Below are 22,335 nucleotides of genomic sequence, written 5' to 3'. Positions count from 1 at the left end.
ATCAATAGGAAATTAAACTATAAAATATCTAAAATGTGATAAGATTAAGATAATTTAAATCTCATGTTATAGCAAAATCACAGTGCTAGAGATAAAAAGAAAAGGGTATGATTGATAAGGAGGGAGTTAGTTGTCTGATGGGAGAAAAGGCGAAGAAGGGAAGTGAAAAATGTGGTTGGATGTGGCAATATTTGTGTGTTTAAGCAAATGCAAGATGTGGAAGTTTGGAGTGTCTTGGTTTTCCTTTATTTGATTCTGATGTTGTCTTCCCAAATCCACATGATATTTCATTGAAAAGTTACTCTCACTCATGTCACAATGTGTCCCCATCTCTGCATTTTTCTCTTATTTCACTTCCACATCCTTACAAAATAACCTCACCGCACTGGACCACTTCATTCAACCATTTTTAATTCAAACTCCCACATCTCATACATTTCATTAAGGAACCCAAAATTCTTGTAAATTTTCCTCAAACATAGGATGTGTGTGTGTGTGTTTTGAAAGTTTAAGATAATGATGATCCATGAAGACAAAAAATGATTGATGATTTTTCACATTGATGTTGGGTGTTTGCAGGTGGAAGATTTTACTAATATGGCTCAACATGTTGGTTGAGCTGACAGGTCACACAAAGAAGAGAGGAAATTTTTTCTTTCCTTTATAATGCAAAGAATTATTAAGGTACTGTGAAACCCAGCATTATATGTTATTCCAAACGAAGAAGTACACTGTTGTTCTATAGTGATTTTGACATTTCTTTAGTACAATAAACAACTGCAAAACAACACATTAGGGGAACATATATGTCTCAGATCACATGATTGGAACCAATTCTTTATGTCAATGCTTACTTACTACTCCTCCCTGTCACTTAATTATACTAATTCTATTTTCATACTAAACTTTCTTTATTAGATTTAAATAGATTTTTTCAGTAAAACAAGTTTCAAAATTGTACTAGCTCTTTCTTATCTAAATAAGCCCATATACACACACTTCGTTATATATATATTAAAACGACATATAAATTATTCTATATGTCAATAATTTAACTTACTTTCTTCGTTCTATTTTACATGACTTTTAGAAGAAGAATACTTGTTCTAAATTATTTTCGCCTTATAATGTATTAAGTATTTTATTTTCAGAACTACCTTAACAAGTAATTTGCATCAAATGATGGTAAAATTAATTATGATCCATGAAATGTTATTTGCAAGATTTGTGATTTTGGTAAATACTAGACACGGTTTGTGTACGTACACTCTTCTTAAGTTTTTCTTAATTTATAGTGTGATTCAATTAGTTATTAAAAAATTAGAAAAAGTACTATAAATATTTAATTTTTATTATTTATTTTATGGAAATGTTATGATTTAATGAAAAGTTAGAGAAGCAATAATTGCAGTATGATGGGGAAAAGGAAAAAGTGTTAGGAGTAAATAAAAAAAGAAAAGCATAATAAATAGAAGTAAAAGAGAAAAGGTTATGAAATTGAGTGTGAAAGAGAAGTGTGGGAAGGTAAAAGCGGAAGAAAAGGGAAGAGTGGTAGCTTTGGGGAACAATGGCATTAAAAGCTTTCCATAAACTCAACAACAACAAAAATGCATTTCACCTGCGGATCTAAATAACTTCAACTTTTTTATTCTTCTATTTCACTTCACTTTTATTTCTCAATCTTCTCTAACTTAAAAAAAAAAAAAAACATGTTTTTGTACTCTGTTCTTATCCCAAGTGGTTGAAGATGTATTTGTATTTTCTTGGAAGATGTATTTGTTTGTGATGCACACCAACTTTATTCTCTTTTCTGTACTTTCTAATATATCCGATCTTCTCAACTTATCTTTTTCTTTCTTCTCTATCCTTGTGCAAATAAACACAAGGGTTAAACTATTCATTAATTTAGTTTTATATTTTAAAAAATTTATATGTTTTAGTATCTAATCTATTTTAGTTTTATGCATACTATTTTCTTAGTTTCCTTGATTCTATAATCTAAACTCATAGTAATAAAAAAGAATAGTATTCATAAAAATATAAGAGCTAAAAATGAAAGTTTATTCACACCTAAACAGAATAACCAATTGTGAGCCTATAACATTGTGTTATTTATAAAGTAAATAAACATGTAATTTAGTATAAGATTAAAGCGGTAATTGATAGGTTTTAACATTTTTTATGTGAAGGAGTTTTTAAATATTACATTTTTTTTGTCAAATTATAAGTTTCATTATAATTTAATAGGTATTTTTTTAGAATTCAAAGTGTGATCGAGTTTTTGTACGAGAAAATAAAGAGAAATTTAATATAAAGTGAAAAACTAATTTTTGATATGCTTATTTCAAAGTTTTTGTGATGAAATTTGGAAAAAAGAAGAGAGAATGAAATATTTTTGGATCTTTGAATCTCATAAATCCATAATAATGGAAAAACATAGAGAGCTTATTGTATAGACAAGAATCCATTATCCATGAGTGATGGTTGATGTTTTTATTATAAGTCATAAATTGAACATTATGATTTTGTTAGTAGGTTACCTCATTTATTAACTTGTCTACCTCAAACTTATCATCATTGTACTTCCCTTCAATCCAGACCCCCCTTTCCTCACTTTTCAATGCACCCTTAAGCAACTTTCACTAAATAATACAAATATACACCTTCCAAAAGTAATTCTTCTAACAAAAACTATAAAATACTTTTTAATTCTTTTAATTAAAATTACACAAATTAATATGTAAAATGCCCCTTAAAGAAAGGAGAAGAAATACAGTTCTCTGGTGATATTTTACCCCTTTATTCCTGCATGTGACATAAACGTGCATAGTTCAATTAGATCAATTGATGAAGATAAGTATGGATTGAGTCAAATCTTCCAAATTATAAGGTGCATGATCAATTGATTTAGATAGATGATTAATTATACACATCTTGTCTATCTTTAATATATTTTATAATTTAAAATATTGATTTTTAATTATAATAATTTAAAAATGTATTTAAATTGAAATTAAAAAATTAAAATGTTCATTATATCAATTTAAATATTAAATGTATTTTTATTATTAAATTAATTGTATTTCATATGACCATACAAACTATTTGTATTTCATATGAGCATACATCACCCAATAAGGTGGAAAAGTAATGGTTTTGATTGCTCATTTAAACAAATCTGATCTTAACATTTTTAATCAATTTGCTTAATGTGATACCAATAATTTTTTTCTTGGTAAAACGAATATTATTAAAATAAATTAGTTATATAAAATTATAAAATCATATTAAAAATGTAGTTATTCTTTAAATATATGTATTTTTATGAAATATTATCAATAAAAAAACTTAAATATTTTTTAAAATTTTATATATTAATTATTTTAAAATTAATCAAGTTTAAATCTTAGAAAATGCCAGCCGAAATCAAGCATCAATGTTCACTCATATAATATGTCGATTAAAGTAAGACACATTCTTTTATAAATCCCAAATAACTGTATGTGACCAGAACCACTCTTCTGTCATTTTTTCACAAATTTGTAAAACACTCTCATTTCTTTCATCTTTTTCTTTGTAAGTCTCATGACCAGTTCACCAACCTCCTTGTCTTCACTGAGTTATGTTCTGAGATTTCATCAGGGAACATTAAGGTCTGATAATTCGAGTGTTTGGTTGGACAAGTAACACCTCAGTGGTGACAGGTATCGACAGTGATGGGAAACATTCATCAATCTCAGGTTAAAAAGTAAAAACTGTTCCATTTGTAATTTAGAAATCTGAATGTTGAATAAGTTGTCTGATAAAGATCTTCTGCTAATTAGTCTATTATTATTATTATTATTATTTTCTGTTCCTAATTACAGAAAGTTAAAAGATCTAAACAAATTTTGTGTGGATGAATTTGCTAAAAGACAACTTAAAAATAATAATGTTTTCTACATCAACAAAAAATATGACTTTTACATGGTAAATTACAAAAGAAACATGAATTTATTAAAAAAAAAATTGTACATTTTCATGATAATACAAAAACAATCATAAATTTCAGATTTTCCTATATATGTAAACTTATTTTCAAAAGATTTTAAAAAAATCAGTTTAATTTTCTAAAATAATAAACAAAATTTATTTATTTCAGCTGTCTCAAACAAACACACTTATCTTGACCAAACAATTAAGCTGTTTAAATATTTTCTCATCATAAATTAAGCTGTTTCTCAAGTCATCACTATATTCCTACCATTTGAAAAACGTTCCATCAAGCAAACACCTATTGAACTATTCATTTCCTACAACCGCGAATTTGCCTGCTCCACTGTGGCACTCTGCAATATAAAAGTACAAAATCCGTCACAGGGCAATACAAATGGCAAAAGAGACTCATAATTATCTACAAAGACAGCTTGCTAAATTCGAGAAGCAGACAGCAACATTATATCTCCACGTCTGTGTACCCCTTACTTTTTCAGTTTTATCTTATACTTTGTTGTTTATCTATGTAACTCTTTATTTTATACACAAAGCAATTATAATCTAAACAGGAATGTGGATTTATCACACATAGAAGGAAAATGTTAAAAACACCATATATATTTATTATTTTAAACAACACTTTCTTTTAAATAACAGTCTATTAAGTGTACAGCACCGTCAATGGACAGAAAGAATCTTGCATATTGTACTCCAACGAAGTACTAATGAACGTGTTGGTTATTTTCTTAAGTGCATAAACTTAGGTTTCAATCATCATTTAATAAATGAAACAAGACAAGTTAGGGCTTCAGATCTTGATTAAAATAGTTAACTACCAAGTACAGACAAATTCCATTAGACGATCTTGATTTTGTGATCGCTGATGCAATGAATTAGTAAAGCGCTCTTTAGATCTCAAAACTACCTTAAGTTATTTATAGTTCTCGATTAACACGACAAGTTTTGCATGGATGAGATGAAAAAAAAATGAGCTTAGGTTACTCACCAGAGGAATTCCTCTGGCAGCTCTTGCAGCCAAGTAGGCACAAGGCTTGAAGAATTCTCCATACAATTCTGACCATTTCTCCAATTTTGAATATATGTACTTGGATCCATGACTGTCAGCCCAGAATATGATACCTCCCCTGGTGAAATCAATCCCAAAATTTAGAAAGAGTACAAAGTTTTGATAAGTGCCAAATAAAGAATAAGACAAACCTGTAAGGTGGAAAACCCATGCCCATGACAGAGGCAATATCGAGATCAGCGGCTTTGACTGCAATACCTTCGCCAAGGACCCGACAAGCTTCGTTCACCACAGGAAAGAATATCATTTCAATGATTTCCTTTTCTTGTATCTTTACAAGCTGTGCAGGTTGAGATTCAGAACATCATATCCAGAGGAATTTACAATGAAATTTGACTTTAAAATGTACTTCCTCGCTATCCAAAAATATGCTATGAACTAGGGAGAGTTAAAAGACCTTAGGATCAACGGAGACACCAGTAATGCTCCTAGCCTTCTCAATATAGTTTTTCAATTCAGTATCAGGACTAGCCTTGCGTTTATCATCATACAAATAAAACCCTTTCCGAGTTGTTTCACCTGTTAGAAGCAAGTGTTAAAGATAGTCGAATTAGTTTAATAAAACAAAATGGAGCATATGATTGTTATGTAAACATTTTCCACAAAGATATAATATTGCCAGAATTCCAATTGATGCGGGAGTTTATCTCTACCAGCTCTCTTATCTTCTTGCAGAAGGGGAATGAGCATTGATTTATAAGTTCTCTCAGAAAAATTCTCAATGAATTGAATACCAGTAGCAATCGCCACGCCAAACCCAACAAGATCAACCAATCTGCATTAGTGAATAAGTGTCAAATCGTGCACTTCAAGAATTGATAGAATATCAAGCACATATTCAATCAATAATACCTAAAAGGCCCCATGGGCATTCCAAAATTGCTTATTACTTTATCAATTTGATAAACATCTGCACCACGTTCAACGAGCAAGAGACCGGCTTGGGTATATGGGAAGAACATCCTGTTAACAGCAAATCCTGTGCAGTTTCCAACCACCACAGGTGTTTTCTTTATCTTCTTTGAAATATATAACACGTCAACTATAACTTGAGGAGATGTCTTGTTGGTACGCACAATTTCCAGAAGCGGCATAACATGTGCAGGACTAGGGAAGTACAGGTCAGATATTTACATCAGCGGAAAAAAATTACTAACCAAATAAAAGATCTCACCTGAAAAAATGAGCTCCAACAATTCGATCCTTAGACTTGGTTTTCTCTCCAATCAGGTTCAGGTCGATTGTGGAAGTGTTACTAGCAAGTATACAATGAGGTGGACAATACTTTTCAAGATCAGCAAAGATCTGCTGCTTTAAGGAAACATTCTCAATAACAGCCTGTCCAGACAACAAACACCAAAAAGAAGTTAATAATTTCCCAAGCAATGGATAACATGCAATCACGATCCTGATGACAGTAAATAAGCAAAGTTTACTTTGTGTTTCATTATACAACCTCTATGACCATGTCCACATCTCCGAACCTTCCATAATCAAGGGTACCTTCTAGAAGAGAGACCGCCTTTTCAAAATTTTCCTGGGTCAATTTGCCTTTCCTAACACGGCTCTGTAAGTTTGCTGTTCATAGTGGAAAAATATTACATGAAAACAGGTACACAGCATAATCTATTTCTTAATTAAAAATGCAGATTGAATAGGGACTGGTGAGAGCCAACTCTTAAGAATCTATTCTCACCTTTAATCCTATTGATACCAGCATCTAAGAACTTCTCATTTACTTCTTTCAAGATTACAGGATAGCTGCTAAGAATTAAAGCCGTTGCTATTCCAGAGCCCATTAGTCCTCCACCAAGGACGGCAACCTTCTTAACGTTTCTTGGAACCAGACCAAGATCCGTAACCCCAGGTATCTGTTCATGTCAAGAGGTATTGAAAAATTCATATCTATAAAATTTATAAATAAATTTAGCACTTAGTATTAGGCTAGCTAATTCTGCTTCGCAGCCATAATTATCCGTATAAAAAAATGGTCTGAGTATCTAACCCTAACCCAATCATAAAAGCTAGTTCAAGGAGGAAGGATTGCCCAAACCTTAAAAAGAGTATTCCAACTATATTACTAGCTAATGGGAGGCATCTTAACACTCCCTCACCTCCATAGTCTGATATTTGCAAGATTAAGCAGCTGTGGGTAACTCAACATCAACACTAGATACACTTTGATACCATATTCCATGTTTTGAAATTAACAGTAGAATTATAAGAAATAAAAGGCTGGGAGGGAACACAGAGACTGAGACATGAAGGGGGAAAAGATGAACAACTTCAGGCCCTTCGTGAACATCTTACATGATTGTTGATGATGCACAAGAAAATAAAATTTTGATAAAAAAAATTGACAATCATTGTTAACTAACTGACCAACAAAAATAAGATCACTAATAATGAGACTAAGTGAAACAAAGACATTTGTTTAATATGTTATCTATCACCCATTGCTGTGATAAGTAAATGGCTTCCATCTCCAGTACGAATTTGAAGATTTCCTGAGTATCCAGTGACATTTGTATGGGTTTCAGCACTGTAGGTCATCTGATTGGATGCCCCGGAGTTAAAATTCCAAGAAGAATGGGTAGAAGAAGATTCCCCAAGAGCCCCAAAGCAGAGAAGCGGTAAGATCATTCGCGCACAAATTCAGGGATCAATGTTTGAAGGCCGGTAAGAGCATTATGATGCACATTTCCTGTATCCATAGAACTACGAGACAATAAAGGTTGTGGTAATTTTCTTGGCTGGACCTATTGAACATTCTGTTATTATTGACCGCCTTTTTTGCAGTAATTGAAGAATTTTTAGAATGCTTGAGCAAAATTATAAGTCCTTTGCAACAGAAACATTGAATAGTTCTCAAGAACTGTTTTCTAGGTTTGCTTTGTATGGTGTCCACAACTGGAAGAGATATTGTTCATTTTGAAGTTCATTTAGGCATGCATCCGAGGATACAATATCTATGTTCATAAGATTGAGCAGAATACCTGCAAAATCTGATTTCAACTCAATAAGAAATTAATCTCGTTTACTAGTTTCATGAACTGTTTGCACCACAGTATGACCTTTAATTGACAAATCTTCATAAACAACGGCAATTAATTCAAAGGGAGACTTTCCTATTGAAATATGTTTATTTCAAGTTCAAGCCAGAACCTTCTAGAAGTGTTATTCTTTCTTCGCATTTTCTTTAGATAGGCCAATATCTTGGCTGCAGTGCTGAATGGTCTAAAAGATTGAGGACAACATTGGGTTCAACAGAGCCTATGATCCAAATCATGACTCGAGTGTCTTTGGTTTACCACTTGTCATATTTAGTGTTTTTTTTCATTTTTATCGAGAGAAGGAATGCTACCATCAATATCACAATTCCTCACCTTTGACAAATATCTAGAACTGAAATGCTCAGGTTGTGTAGTTCTTGCCATTAAAGTGAACCAACGAGATGTCATAAGAATTGAGTGGAACAAGGGGCACATTGAAAAAGGGACAGAGGTCAAATGAACTTATTCTAGAGTAGGACAGAAATGAGATAACAAATACAAGAGGCAAGGAATCCTGGGCAAACCTAGGCAGGATCGCACCTCAGATTAATATCGTGTTAAACTCCGAAAAACTGTAGGTCAAAACTATGTGTTCATCTGGAGAATTCTCATATAAGTAATATAATAAATAAAATTCCAGCCTTGAAAAGTAGCTGAACTGCTACAAATGCTAACCTACATCTGTATTATCCTAATGAAGTAGATAACGACATAATTATGTGATTACAAATATCCTAATAAAGGAAATAGTTACAAAATCAGCAATCATATTGAAGGGGATAGTCACACAATTCTGGCTGCGGGATCTGCGGGATCTGCTTGATTGAATGACCAAAAATTCTGTGGGGATGTGTTCAAAGAAAGTCATTGGAGGCACCGAGGAGGAGGGTAATTGCCAAGGCTTTTAGTCCGTGTGAAATTGATAAAAGGATGCCAAGAAGGACAATAACAGAATTTATTAAAAGGGATACCATGGTAAATTATATCCATGAAAAGTTATTTTTAACCGGAGCTAATGGTACTGATTAATTCATGTAATCAACCGCATCTATTGGGTATTGTTGTATCAAGATGGGTCAGGATTCAATGAAAATAGGAAATAAAAGATTAGAAGAGTTTTTCTTTTCAAAACTTTCATCAAATTCAATACAAAATTTACAATTAAATCTATGTAATATTTAAGCTTTCAGTGTAAAAGTTTATAACAAACTTTTAAGCAGGAAAATGAACACTCTTTATCTCTGAATAACTAACTAGTTTTGTCACTCGAAGCACGAGAAATAAGTGTAAAATTAAGACAGAAAACCCTAACAAACCTTGGACGTTCCTCTTAGAGAAAAGAATATGTGAACTAAGCTTTTGCAGGTATCTGACTTTGAAAGTATTTCAGATGCTTCAGCTTCCTACAAAAGATCAAAAGACAATGTCACAAAGTTCTGCAGCAATAATATGAAGAAGCGAAAGGGTATACTGGAGACAGATAACAACCTTCCACAGTCCTGCACGGGGACCAGCAACTACTCCTGCTTCAATAACATCAATGCAAACCAAAGGATGTTGGAGGTTCGGAGCCCGTTTCCGAGCCTGAGCTCGAGCAAATTTCAAAATCTCCAATGCTTCTCCAAGGGGTTCTAATTTGTCAGTCTTATAAAGACTAGCGATCCATGGTCGCCGATGGCCTACAATATCCAAGGCCCACTGTCGTGCAGCTTTCACCAGATCATCAGGCGACGTCAATCTATCTACAAGCCCCAAACTAAAAGCTTCCTTCCCTTTAACTGGTTTAGAAGTCTTAATTGAAAAAGAGAGAGAAAAAAAAGAGTTGAAGAAATTAATTGAAAATCACTGGACAAGAATATTGAAGTCAAAACTCTTGAATACTTTCCTGTAAAGAAAAAATAATTCAACACAAAGTGGAGAACTGAACAAAAAGCTTGTTGATATTACGTTCAGAAAAATTCAAAGATGGAACAGTTAATGTGCTGTTTGACTGATCAGCAACCTTGAGTTTGAAAACACCAGCTTTTCAGATCAGTTCTTCACATTGAACAGAGTGCAAAGTTACAAAAAATAAGCATAAAGACGTATAGTACCAGCATCATTTCAAGTGCCTTTGCCAAACCAACAAGACGAGGAAGTCGCTGTGTTCCTGAAAGACAATTCAAATTTTAGATTGTCAATACTAAAGAAAAAGAAAATTAGTCATAAGACCTGCACTGTTACTCATGGTCTTATTTTCTACTTAACATTTTGAATTCATACACAAAAATACAAGTAAATTTGATGAAAACAGATAAGAATGAGTTAATGCCTCCAAGTCCAGGAATTATTCCAAGCTGAAGTTCAGGCAAACCAAGCTGAGCAGTTGGGGTTGATAACCGAGCATTGCACGCCTATATGAGAAAGAATGGGTAACAATTTGTAGAAATTTACAAAGAAAAGTTTCTCTTTCCTATTCAGTTGGCAACACGAACCATTGCAATTTCTAAGCCCCCACCCAAGGCAAGGCCATCAATGGCAGCAACCAATGGCTTCCTAGCCGCTGAAAAATGAAGAAAATAGATTGTAGATAGCACAGAGTGAAAAATAAATAGCAAATAAAAAGTTTCATAAAGAAATCACACCTTCTATAGTATCAGTGATGATTTCTACCGATAGCCAACCAGGTTTTGGACGCTCTACATGAAGAGAGAGGATAGAGTTAAACAATGTCTATGAAGTAACCACATTAGAAAGACACTCCCAAAGAAATACCTATCGACGCGTTATCACCAAATGCAGAAATATCAAAGCCTCCAGAAAATTTTCCCTTTGCACCTGATAAAGTAACATAAGATTCCGTTATGATGCGATAGCTACAAGCTAGTTGGCCAACAAATATCTTCGGTTAAGCCCAAAATCAGCCAGCACTCAACTCCCATTTGTTCTTCTCAATACTAATAGAGCATCAATTAGTTTTTCATAGTTTGAAACTTCGGTGTTTATCAAAATGTCCCCATCATATCACACGATTAATGTTGAAAATAATCTAAATGTGATCTTGAGTTTTACATCAGGTAAAAATGACAAAGTTATATTTTATATAAGATAAAAGAAAGAAATCCATAAGTGGTGTCAAATACCTGGAGTTGGAGTCAATGTCACACATATAGGTTTGACTATCAATGAATGTACAATAGGATCGGTAATTACAAACTAACAAGCAAGACTTTTCAATTTGGGATTGGTCCAGGAGGGTGATGATTTGGGTAAAAGATTATAGACTCTAGTGTGTGGTTGGTTATCTATGAAATTCTCTTTTCCTTAATTCAATTTAGATTATATCTATATATTTTACACTGTCCACTGCAAAACCATGGTACTGCTTTCAATATCAAACCCTACCAAAGGAACAAGCTTAAGTATTGCCCCCTTCCCAGTTGTTTTTGAATAATGTCAGCCTCAAAGCAAATTGCAAAACATACCAGTAAGAACAAATGCCTTGACATCGTCTCTGCTTAGAGCCTCATCAAAATTCTGCTTAAAACTGCGCAGCACTAGAGAGAGAAAAAGAGACACCGAAACAGAAGGAGAAATTACGGACACAACATAGAATGACATTCAGCAATAGAAAAAAGAATTGAAAGGGTAAAAATTTACCATCATAGGAGAGAGAATTAACAGGAGGGTTGACAATGGTGATGACGGCAACCCCATCAGGTCCAACCTCCATGAGCGTGTGTCCTCTGCTTCCCATTGTGCTGCCACTCTTTTGACTTTCCAAGAATCAGTCTTGAAGAAGAAAATAATAAATCAAAAAGATGGAGAAATTGTGTTGAAGATGGTGACTACTCTGCAACATAAATAAGCAACGCACATCACATCAAGGCACATAAAAATATTTAATGATACTATCCACCTTTCCATGGATACCTTAAAGTCAATCTTCATTTTCACACAACTATCTCATAAATTATTAGTTATTAGTTGTTAGCTGTTCATAAATTTAATTATTAGATGTAAGTCATTCACAAATTATTCAATAAATATTTTTAAAATATAAAATAACATAATATATCATGTAAATAAAATTTTACTTTTAAATAAAAATATATTACCATGTAACTAATTTTTTTAAATTAAGAAAAACTTACATATTTTTTTTTATTTAGGATGCAGGGTTTCTTATTTATAATGTAAAAAAAAAATATTAACTAAAAGTATCACAGATTTCATTCTCACACTTTCATTTAATTGAGATAGAATAAATAAAAATTGATATTTAAGACATGTTTTAACTTTTCTAGCATTTACAAAAAAGAAATATTTTAGTTTATATATATATATAAACTAAAATATTTCTTTTTTTTAAATGCTAGAAAAGTTAAAACATATATATATATATGGGTTGTTTTTCAGTACATTTTATCAATGTGTGCTGGGTTTTAGTAGACAAAAATATCTTTATATATCATGTATTCTAAGTTTTAAGGTTAAGGGTATTTTAATAATTTTCATTCTCAAAATTAAAAAAAAAAAAACCTCCAAACTCTTTTCTCTTTCATCTTTCTCACTCCAGTCTTTTCTCTGTTATCCCTACTGATGAGTTTTCATTTTATATTTTTTGTCTTCATTTTATATTTTTTGTCTTATCTAATTTTATCCAATTTTCACAAGCATAAGGTAATTGAACTGAAAAAAATCAGAAATACTCGTTGTTAAATAATTTCTTACAAAAAATGACTTTATAATAAGTTTTCATTTTATAATTTTTTTTCATATATAATTTTATGTAATTTTCAAAAAAGAATTCTTAATATACAAAAACTCAAATCGCAGCTTTGAGAAACACAAAAAAACTCAAAACATTAACTCTTCTGGACTTAACTTTAACTTTTTACGTCAATTACACTGATATTAACATGTATTACATCGTTAATAATTAAATTGAATAATTTAAAAAAAAATAAAACTACTTTGATCAATTCAAAAAAAAAACACTTTAAACAAAACTAACAAATAATAAAACAAAAATAGATATTAAACCGAGAAATAAACATAATCATGGATATAGAGAAGAAACAAGTCTATCTAAACTAGATACTTTTATTGACCAAAGAATTGAGTTGTTTAAATATTTTCTCATCATACATTATTTAGGTATTTCTAAAGTCACCACTATATTCCCACCATTTGAAAGGAGAAAAGGTAGATGCAATAGAGTAACACTTGATGAGCTGTTTATTTCTTACATCCGTGACTTTGCCTGCTCCACAGGGGCACTCTGCAATACAATAGTACAAAAGGCATTAGAAGGCAAAAATAACGCAAGACACTGTCAGTTATTGGGGAAGTGACAAGCTATTTTTACAACAATTTCCCAATAAACATTATTATAAAAGAAAAATCAGAAAAAAATCAGTTTTTTCCTAGAAAAATTAACTTATATAAATCCAATAATAAAATAAAATCAATTTTTCCATAAATTAAAATTCAGTCATACATAAATTGATTTATAAAAAAAATATTTCGTAATATTTTTTCCAAATTTTAAATGGAAAAGTTACAACTATTTTTTTGTTACCTGTGTCTTAAAATGCTGATGTTCTCCAAATATGCTTGTAATTGGAGTAAAACGATAGGCGGTATTTTGAATTGAAGCAGGCAGTAATAACATTCATATTTAAATGCCGTGAACCCTCTATTTTGCTTATCTTTATTTTTGTAGTTTCTCAAAAGTGCAACTTTTTGTGTGACAATTATTATTTTAAGCTAAAATGTGCTTTCGTTATATGTAGGGAGAAAATATAAAAAAGCTAAATATATAATTTAGTATTTATGTTACAAATTTTTATATTGGACTTTATAAGTAAAATTTTATTAAATTGATCATTATACATACAAATATTACAAGTTTCACCCTATCATCGTACATCGGAAGTTAACTCTCTTAAAACAATTTAATTTGGTCTGTATACGTACAACAAGTCATTCATTAGGCATATGTTTAGGGACTGCAGTATATGTTTAACCACATCAATAAATAAACTTTTGCAAGTTATTCTACACAAAATTTCAAGGAACTATATTAAGTGTACACAGTCACGACGAAGAGGGATGGCCAGAACGAATTCTGGAATGTTGTAAACTAAAGCAAAAGGGCTAAAATAAGGTGTTGGTTATTTCCTTAAGGGCATAAACTTGAGGCTTGTTTGCTTCACTAAGAGTTTAAAGCAGTTAATAAAGCAAAGGAGTTAACTATAATAGATGATCTTGATTTTCTGGCTACTGATGCAATGTGTTACTGAATTGCCCTTTAGATAACGAAGTTACCTTAAGTTTCTATCTTTTCTTGAGTTAAAAACAGATCTAATAATGCTGCAAAAAAACTATCGTGGGAAAGAACAATTTGCACATAATCCCAACCTAATGCCAATGACCAAAGAGACATTGGCTAAACGCTCCTGGAATAACAAGTTGTTTTGTATGAAATGAAATGGAAATAAATGAGCATAGTTTTACTCACCAGAGGAATTCCTTTGGCGGCTCTAGCAGCCAAGTACGCACAGGGCTTGAAGAATTCTCCATACAACTCTGACCATTTTTCTAATCTTGAATATATGTACTTCGATCCAAAAGAATCAGCCCAGAATATGATGCCTCCCCTAACGAAATCGACCTCAAAATTTTAGAACAAGTACACAGTTTTTTGATAAGAGTGTCAAATAAATAATAAGACAAACCTGTAAGGTGGAAACCCCATGCCCATGATAGCAGAAATATCGAGATCTGCTGCTTTGACCGCAATACCTTCATCAAGGACACGACAAGCCTCATTCACCACAGGAAAGAATATCATCTCTATGATATCCTTTTCTTGTAATTTCGCGAGCTGTCCAGGTTCAGATTAAAAACATCAGATCCAATGGAAATTTAAAAACAAATCAAACTTCAAATTTTGTTTCCTACAGCCAACAAATATGCTATGAATTAGGGAAAGTAGAAAATACCTTAGGATCAACAGAGACTCCAGAAATGCCGCTTGCCTTCTCAATATAGTTCTTCAATTCCGGATCAGGACTAGCCCTGCGTTTATCATCATACAAGTAAAACCCTTTGCGAGTTGTTTCACCTGTTAGAAATGTGTTAAACAAAGATTGTTCATGAATTAGTTCAGTAGAATATGACTGAGCATTTCATTGTTAGTAAATCATTCCACACAGATATCTCATCAAAATTCCAATTGATGCAGTGTTTATCTTTACCGGCTCTCTTATCCTCTTGTAGAAGTGGGATAAGCATTGATTTATATGTTCGCTCAGGAAAATTCTGAATAAATTGCGAGCCAGTAGCAATTGCCACACCAAATCCAACAAGGTCAACCAATCTGCACAAGTAAATATGTAACAAACCAGGCTCTTCATGAATTGATTAAGAATATAAATATCTTATCCGAGAATTAATACCTGAAAGGCCCCATGGGCATTCCAAATTTGGTGATTACCCTATCAATTTGATAAACATCTGCACCACGTTCAACAAGCAAGAGAGCTACTTGCGTGTACGGGAAGAACATCCGATTAACAGCAAATCCAGTGCAGTTTCCAACCACCACTGGTGTTTTCTTTATCTTTTTTGAAATATCTAGTACGTCAACTATCACTTGGGGAGAGGTCTGCTTTGTACGTACAATTTCCAAAAGTGGCATAATATGTGCAGGACTAAGTAAGCACAAGTCAGAAGTTTAGATCAAAAAGACATTGCAGGGTAAAAAGTAGTTTCCAGATACAAGATACCACCTGAAGAAATGGGCTCCAACAATTCGATCTTTGGATTTAATCTTCTCTCCGATCAAGTTCAAGTCAATCGTGGAAGTGTTACTTGCAAGTATACAATGAGGTGGACAATACTTTTCAAGATCAACAAAGATCTGCTGCTTCAAGGACACATTCTCAATAACAGCCTGTCGAAATATCAAACACCAAAAGTTCATAACTTCCATAACATGCAACCATAACCTTGAGGACGGTAAATAAGGAAATATATTTTGGAGTTTCATTATACAACCTCTATGACCATGTCCACATCTCTGAAGCTTTCATAGTTAAGGGAACCGGTTACAAGAGAGATGGCCTTTTCAAAATTTTCCTTGGTCATTTTACCTTTCTTGACACGGCTCTTTAAGTTTGCTGTTCATAGTGAAAAAACATTACATTAAAACAGGAAAACAGCATCATCTATTCCTTAGTTAAAAATGCAGATTGAATAGGAACTGGAGAGAGCCAACTCTTAAGAATCTATTCTCACCTTTAATCCTATTGATACCAGCATCTAAGAATTTCCCATTTATTTCTTTCAAGATGATAGGATAGTTGCTAAGAATTAAAGCTGTTGCTATTCCAGACCCCATTAGTCCTCCACCAAGGATGGCAACCTTCTTGATCTGTCTAGGAACCAGACCACGATCCGTAACCCCAGGTACCTGTCCGTGACACAAGGTATCAGGAAATTTGTCTTTCTCGTATTTATACAAAAAAAAAAAAAATTAGACCTCGACAGGACAGGATAGTTAATGCAGCTTCAAAACCATTGTCTTTATAAAAAGGATGAATCGAACCTAACTGGACTCCAAAATCAAGGTCACGGAGGGGAGGATTGCCCAAACATTATAAGGAGTATGACTATATTCCTAGATAATGTCTCTCATCTTAACTTTGCCTCATATCAAGCTCTAGGATGATACATATAGTTTGAAGTTTGCAAGATTGAATATTTGCAAGTGACCCAACATCAAGCCTAACCTAATCCCAAAAGTTAGCTCAAGGTTGGTGGATTGCCCAAACCTTATTATAGAGAATATGCAACTTTTAAACAATCCAATAAAACCTCTGGCAAGAAAACCCCACTTTCAAATTTAAGATACGTTTCAAGATGAGTTGGAAGGGTGATTGGGAATGACAAAGTAATGCTAGTTTCATTTGACATGAGATGTATCCGAAGATAAGTAAGGTTACCGAGCAGTCTTCAGTGAATCAAAGTTTTGAACCCGTAGGGCTTAAGTGGAAGTGTTCAAGAAAAGATAACAAACGATAAGGAAGTGTGTCAAAAGTTAGTTACCAAGGGGGTGAAGGAAAGCACTTAATATTCCATCAAGCATTTGATACTAGAAAATGGGCTTAGAGTTGATGTCCTGACGATTGGACTCTATGATGCTTCACTATCCTTTCTAGTCCACCACTCCATAGATAATTCTTTCTAAGACACCGATTAACAAAATCCAGTACCAATAACCACTTAAGCACTCGGGGAACCATTCCTTGAAAGGTACCTTTTCCAATGGGGAAGAACCAAATCCTTTGTGTACTCCACTGAACATCCCATACTAATCATTGATTAAAAAATTTAAAAAAGGTCCTTTAGTTCCACACCCAAGGGTTATGGACATAGGAGAGAGAAAAGAGTAGAAGAGTCTTTCTTTTCAAAACATTAACTAAATTAAATACAACATGTAGAAATTAAGTGGATATTTGAAAATCATCTGTTAACGTATATCAACAACCTCTCACCACATCTGAGGCAGAAGCTACTCTCAGTGATTTTTGTGTCTCTTTTCAATTATGTCCAAACACTAAATACTTTGACAACATTTAACCTTTCTGTTAAAAGTTTAAAGTATGGTATTAAAAAAATATAAGCTATTTCTGTCTTAATAGATAGTTTTGTTTCTTGAATTGGAAAAGCAAAGGTAAAATTAAGACACAACCCAAACAAACCTTGGTTGTTCCTCTTTGAGCAAAAAATAGGTGAACTAAGCTTTTGCAAGTATCTGACTGCACAAGTTTTTCGAAGGCTTCGGCTTCCTACAAATATTAAACACAATGTCATACATATTTACGCAACAGTAATATGAAGGGGAAAAGAATATACTGGTGTAGACAGATAACAACCTTCCAGAGTCCTGCACGTGGACCAGCCACTATTCCTGCCTCAATAACATCAATGCAAACCAAAGGATGATAGAGGTTAGGAGCCCGCTGTCGGGCCTGAGCTCGTGCAAATTTCAAAATCTCTCTTGCTTCCCCAAGGGGTTCTAATTTGTCGGTCTTATAAAGACTAGCAACCCATGGTCGTCGATGGCCCAATATATCCAAGGCCCACTGGCGTGCAGTGTTTACCAAATCATTAGGTTGCACTAAACCATCTACAAGCCCCAAACTAAAAGCCTCCTTCCCTCTTACTGGTTTTGAAGCCTGGATATTTTAAGAAGAAAGTGTTAAAAAAGTTAATTGAAAATCACTAGGCAAGCACATTGAAACCACACCACTAATCATGAATAATCTCTGTTAAAATGGAAAGTATAATTCCACTCAAAGTGAAAAACTAAACCAAAATATTTGGTGATATGTCTATCCAACAAATTTCAAACATAGAAGTGCAATGCTGTTAGACTGATAACCAACCTTGAGTTTGAATATACCAGTTTTTCAGATACCTTCTTCACATTTAACAGAATAGCAAAGTTATAAAACGGAAGCATAAAATGTAGTATACCAGTATCATCTCAAGTGCCTTTGGCAAACCAACAAGACGAGGAAGCCGCTGCGTTCCTAAGACAATTTAAAATTCAAGTTAGCAATACTAAAGAAAAATATAGTGAGGACAACATTTAGTTACAAGATACTGTTACTCATTGTCTAACTTCTTTTTACAAATTATTCTAGCCCTGTCAAATGTTCGAATTAAGGTATTTAACCAAACTTTTAGTTAGTTCATAACTTCATTAAAAACATGTAAAACTTGATATTCAATCAGCTTTCCTCTGTAGCTCATGTCACTCAACAATGTCCAGTCATGAAGGTTAGAAGTATGTTTTCAAAATAAATAATAAAAAAGTTATGTATACAGAATAATTTAATTTGAATTCATACACAAAATACAAGTTAATTTTATAAAAATAGGGAGTACTCAGTTAGTACCTCCAAATCCTGGAATTATTCCAAGCTGAAGTTCAGGTAAGCCTAATTGAGAAGTTGGAGTTGATAACCGAGCATTGCATGCCTATACGAGAAAGAATTAGTAAATTTTGCAGAAAAATAAGAGGAAATGTTTCTTCCTAACTAGTTGATAATGTGTACCATTGCAACTTCTAAACCCCCACCCAAGGCAAGGCCATCAATGGCAGCAACCGATGGTTTCCTAGCCGCTGAAAAATTAAGCGAAAAAAATTAACATATAACTAAATGAAAACAAATAAAAAATAAAGAATTTCAAAAAAGCGAAGTACCTTCAATAGTATCAGTGATGATTTCTACTGATATCAAACCAGGTTTTGGACGCTCTATAAGAGGGGAGGAAAGAGTTAGAAAATTAGTGCGCATGTCAATTATTGAAATTTAGAAAGTCACCCAAAATTGTTAAAGTACCTTTGGCCTCTTGAATGCCACCAAATGCAGAAATATCAAAACCTCCAGAAAATTTTCCCTTTGCACCTAATGTGACAAGATTGAGTTATAATTATGTGAAGTTGGCCGAAAAATATCTTTGGTGAAGCACGACAACTAGCCTGCTGCTTCATTTTTCTTTTCCCTTTTGTACTTCTCAATTGTAATTAGTGTTTTGGAGTTTGAACATTCTGTGTTTATCAAAATGTCAAAATCATGTCATCAAAGTTAGTCGAGTTGAGTGAGAATGACTATTCTAGATGGTTGAAAGTCAAAACTATTACTAACATTTGTATAACAGCACTTCATTTGATCAGGTACTTGTAATTTGACAGGGATAAATATATCCTAAGTTGTCAGTTGGTCATTGCTAAGAAGGGTGGGGACTTATGTAAAAGGTTATAGGCTCAATTGGTGGCTATTTATCACCTTATCTTCTTCTTATTCAAAGTTTTGGTTTTACATTGATCCCTTAGAACAAATTACTTCTAAGAAATTTATTTGTTTTACGTTGTCCCTTCCAAATCATGGTTACTTCTTTCAATATCAAATCCTACCTAATTACGGATTCTATCTTGTTATAAATTGAGCAAACTTAAGTGTTGTTCCTTCCCCGCGCCAAGCTTAGAAACTGTTATGGCCAAAAGCAAATCACAATACCTGTAACGACAATTGCCTTGACATCGTTCCTCTTTATCGCCTGGTCAAAACTCTCCTTTAAACCGTGCAATACTAGAGACAAGAAGAGACACAGGGAGACAGATGAGCAACATAAAGCAATAATAAGTAATAGAAAATTTAAAATGATACTTAAAAATATGCACATCGAAACACACATCAAATTTCACAACATGCAGTGGTGTTAATCAGAAAAACGTTGGTTAATTTCACGGAGCAATCCCAAATCCGTTATATAAATATCAAAGCAATGTTCTACTATCACGTGATCGTCAAGATTGGCGAGAAAACACGCAGTCCATACAATCTAGTGTGTGCCTGGGTGATTGCTGGCAAAATTAATCTCAATAAAATTGATTTTGAAGTTATTAGTCAAATTCTTAATCCAGCTTAAAAAGACTGTTCCAAGCTGTTTGAAGTTAAAATCAATTCGTTTTTCAGAATTCATGACTGAAGGCACAACAAATCATGAGAGACTTGAGTTAACTCGCAGTGGAACTAGAAATCAAAGAAGCACTTAAGAGACGATGAAGAAATGGTTTCCGAGCTAAAAGAAGAAGCGAAAGTGTCTACCGTCAAAGGAGAGGGAATTGACGGGAGGATTGACGATGGTGATGACGGCAACCCCGTCGGAGCCAACCTCCATTTGCGTGTGCCCTCTTCTGCTACCCATTGTGCTGTGATGCGATTCCTCTGGTTTTCGATTATTCAGATTTGATATGAAATAACAACAAGTGTCGTGAACGGAATGACCTGTTAAGTAGGAAAAACTTGGCTCTAATCCAAATAATAAATAAGTACTATATAACAATACATCACATCACACCATCCAGTCTCAACTTCACACCCATCAACTACTCTCTTCTTTTAAGCAAAAAATTCTCACTCAACTTCAGAAATAGCTTTTCTAATTTTACCTTCTAATTTAACTAATTACAAATGGTAGCTTATATTACATTAGTTAATTCCATAATAATTATCTTAATTTATACTCACAATAATTGTTATTTATTTACTAAATTTACTGTCAAATTGTTAATTTCCATTAGTAGAGTTTAGAAAAATAATCAATAATTAATGTTTTCTCTATTTTTACCATCACTCCTCTGATGTTTGGTTTAGTTGAGAGAAAAATAAGAGAGAGTAGAATAAAAAAATGAGAAATAGATGAAAATAAAGGTTATGTACTTCAAAATAAATTAGTACAAAATATAAGTTGTTTTATTTATTATTGATTACAATTAATTGTGATACTTCAAAGATAAAAAAAAATTTAACATTTTTTCGAACAACAATAATCTATTACCAAAATATATTTACACTTTTTCATACTCATATTATTAGATTTTTTTAGTTCATGTCATAAACTTTCTTTGGATTTAATAATTTATTTTATCCAACTATTTTTTAGTTTGTTTCAAAATTATATTTTTAATTATGTGACATTTTGTTTTAAAAAGCAATAATTTAATATGTTTTTTTTTCAACATCATTAATAAGGAAAGATATAAAAAGACAGAATAAATATAAAAAGGAAAGATATAAAATTAAAAAGACAGAATAAATTTTATATCTTTAATTTATTCTGTATTTTATAAATTTCTTTATTATTAATTAACGTTAAAACTATGCCTATTTGATATTAAATTCTATAACGTTTCCTTACTTTAATTTTAACTTTTATAGAAGTTAATTTAATAAATACATATACGAGTAATATACTTGTAAAAGTATATCCATTACCTTTCCTTTGATTTTTCAGATACTTTCCAATTTTATACTTTCCGACATACAGACAGGAAAAATCATTTTTTAAAAGATAACTAAATGTAAGATAAAATATATAGCGGGTATGGACTCGAACAGATAAGATAAAACGCGATTGATATTTTCAAGGTGCACTAAAAATAAAAAAATACTGCCAATAACTATCAAACATTTCAAGAGAATATTAAATTATTATTTACTTATACTTAAAAATAAATTTATAAATTTTGGATCATTTAATTTATAAAATTATTATACTTAGTCATAATTTTGGATTCTATATTTTACGAAATTCTTGATTTTAATATTTACTTTTCTTTATAATTTCATATTTTCAATTTTTTTATAGTTTTTG

General features: G+C 32.4%; 2 protein-coding genes and 1 long non-coding RNA gene across 3 annotated transcripts; 1 reads left to right on the top strand and 2 right to left on the bottom strand.

The window, feature by feature from the left end:
- Positions 1-4,100: 4,100 nt before the first annotated feature.
- On the bottom strand, positions 4,101-11,962 carry LOC124837770 (peroxisomal fatty acid beta-oxidation multifunctional protein MFP2-like). Its single transcript, XM_047313235.2, has 18 exons — positions 11,755-11,962; positions 11,580-11,651; positions 10,870-10,932; positions 10,740-10,793; positions 10,590-10,657; positions 10,427-10,508; positions 10,209-10,264; positions 9,604-9,906; positions 9,432-9,518; positions 6,759-6,933; positions 6,519-6,640; positions 6,237-6,400; positions 5,915-6,169; positions 5,716-5,837; positions 5,460-5,581; positions 5,194-5,342; positions 4,982-5,120; positions 4,101-4,328 (listed from the first exon to the last, which is right to left on the bottom strand). Exons 1-18 carry the CDS (start codon positions 11,849-11,851, stop codon positions 4,293-4,295), a joined length of 2,166 nt encoding a protein of 721 aa, XP_047169191.1. The 5' UTR covers positions 11,852-11,962; the 3' UTR covers positions 4,101-4,292.
- Positions 6,796-8,111, top strand: LOC148207070 (uncharacterized). Its single transcript, XR_015783930.1, has 2 exons — positions 6,796-6,929; positions 7,603-8,111. It is a non-coding gene; the product is annotated as an uncharacterized LOC148207070 (long non-coding RNA).
- A 1,203-nt stretch (positions 11,963-13,165) lies between the features above and the next one.
- LOC124837766 (peroxisomal fatty acid beta-oxidation multifunctional protein MFP2-like) lies at positions 13,166-20,977 on the bottom strand. Its single transcript, XM_047313230.2, has 18 exons — positions 20,787-20,977; positions 20,196-20,267; positions 19,518-19,583; positions 19,379-19,432; positions 19,230-19,297; positions 19,071-19,152; positions 18,646-18,701; positions 18,042-18,344; positions 17,868-17,954; positions 16,402-16,576; positions 16,162-16,283; positions 15,894-16,057; positions 15,561-15,815; positions 15,360-15,481; positions 15,105-15,226; positions 14,838-14,986; positions 14,621-14,759; positions 13,166-13,378 (listed from the first exon to the last, which is right to left on the bottom strand). The coding sequence occupies exons 1-18, from the start codon at positions 20,884-20,886 to the stop codon at positions 13,343-13,345; spliced, it is 2,172 nt and encodes a 723-aa protein (XP_047169186.1). The 5' UTR covers positions 20,887-20,977; the 3' UTR covers positions 13,166-13,342.
- Positions 20,978-22,335: the final 1,358 nt, after the last annotated feature.

The sequence above is a fragment of the Vigna umbellata genome, chromosome 1 (assembly GCF_029865625.1).
Source record: "Vigna umbellata cultivar VRB3 chromosome 1, Vumbellata_1.0, whole genome shotgun sequence".
Classification (NCBI taxonomy): Eukaryota; Viridiplantae; Streptophyta; class Magnoliopsida; order Fabales; family Fabaceae; genus Vigna; species Vigna umbellata.
The sequence above is the reverse complement of the archived record's forward strand: the minus strand, read 5'-3'. Positions and strand labels throughout refer to the sequence as shown.

Coding starts and splice junctions, on each gene's coding strand:
- LOC124837770 (XM_047313235.2), bottom strand. CDS start 11,851: ATGGGAAGCAGAGGACACACGCTCATGGAGGTTGGACCTGATGGGGTT. Junction 10,794..10,869: donor TGGTGATAACGCGTCGATAG/GTATTTCTTTGG, acceptor CTCTTCATGTAG/AGCGTCCAAAACCTGGTTGG. Junction 6,170..6,236: donor GTTGGAGCTCATTTTTTCAG/GTGAGATCTTTT, acceptor GTACTTCCCTAG/TCCTGCACATGTTATGCCGC.
- LOC124837766 (XM_047313230.2), bottom strand. CDS start 20,886: ATGGGTAGCAGAAGAGGGCACACGCAAATGGAGGTTGGCTCCGACGGG. Junction 18,702..19,070: donor AATAATTCCAGGATTTGGAG/GTACTAACTGAG, acceptor AAATTGTCTTAG/GAACGCAGCGGCTTCCTCGT. Junction 13,379..14,620: donor CCGCCAAAGGAATTCCTCTG/GTGAGTAAAACT, acceptor ATTGTATTGCAG/AGTGCCCCTGTGGAGCAGGC.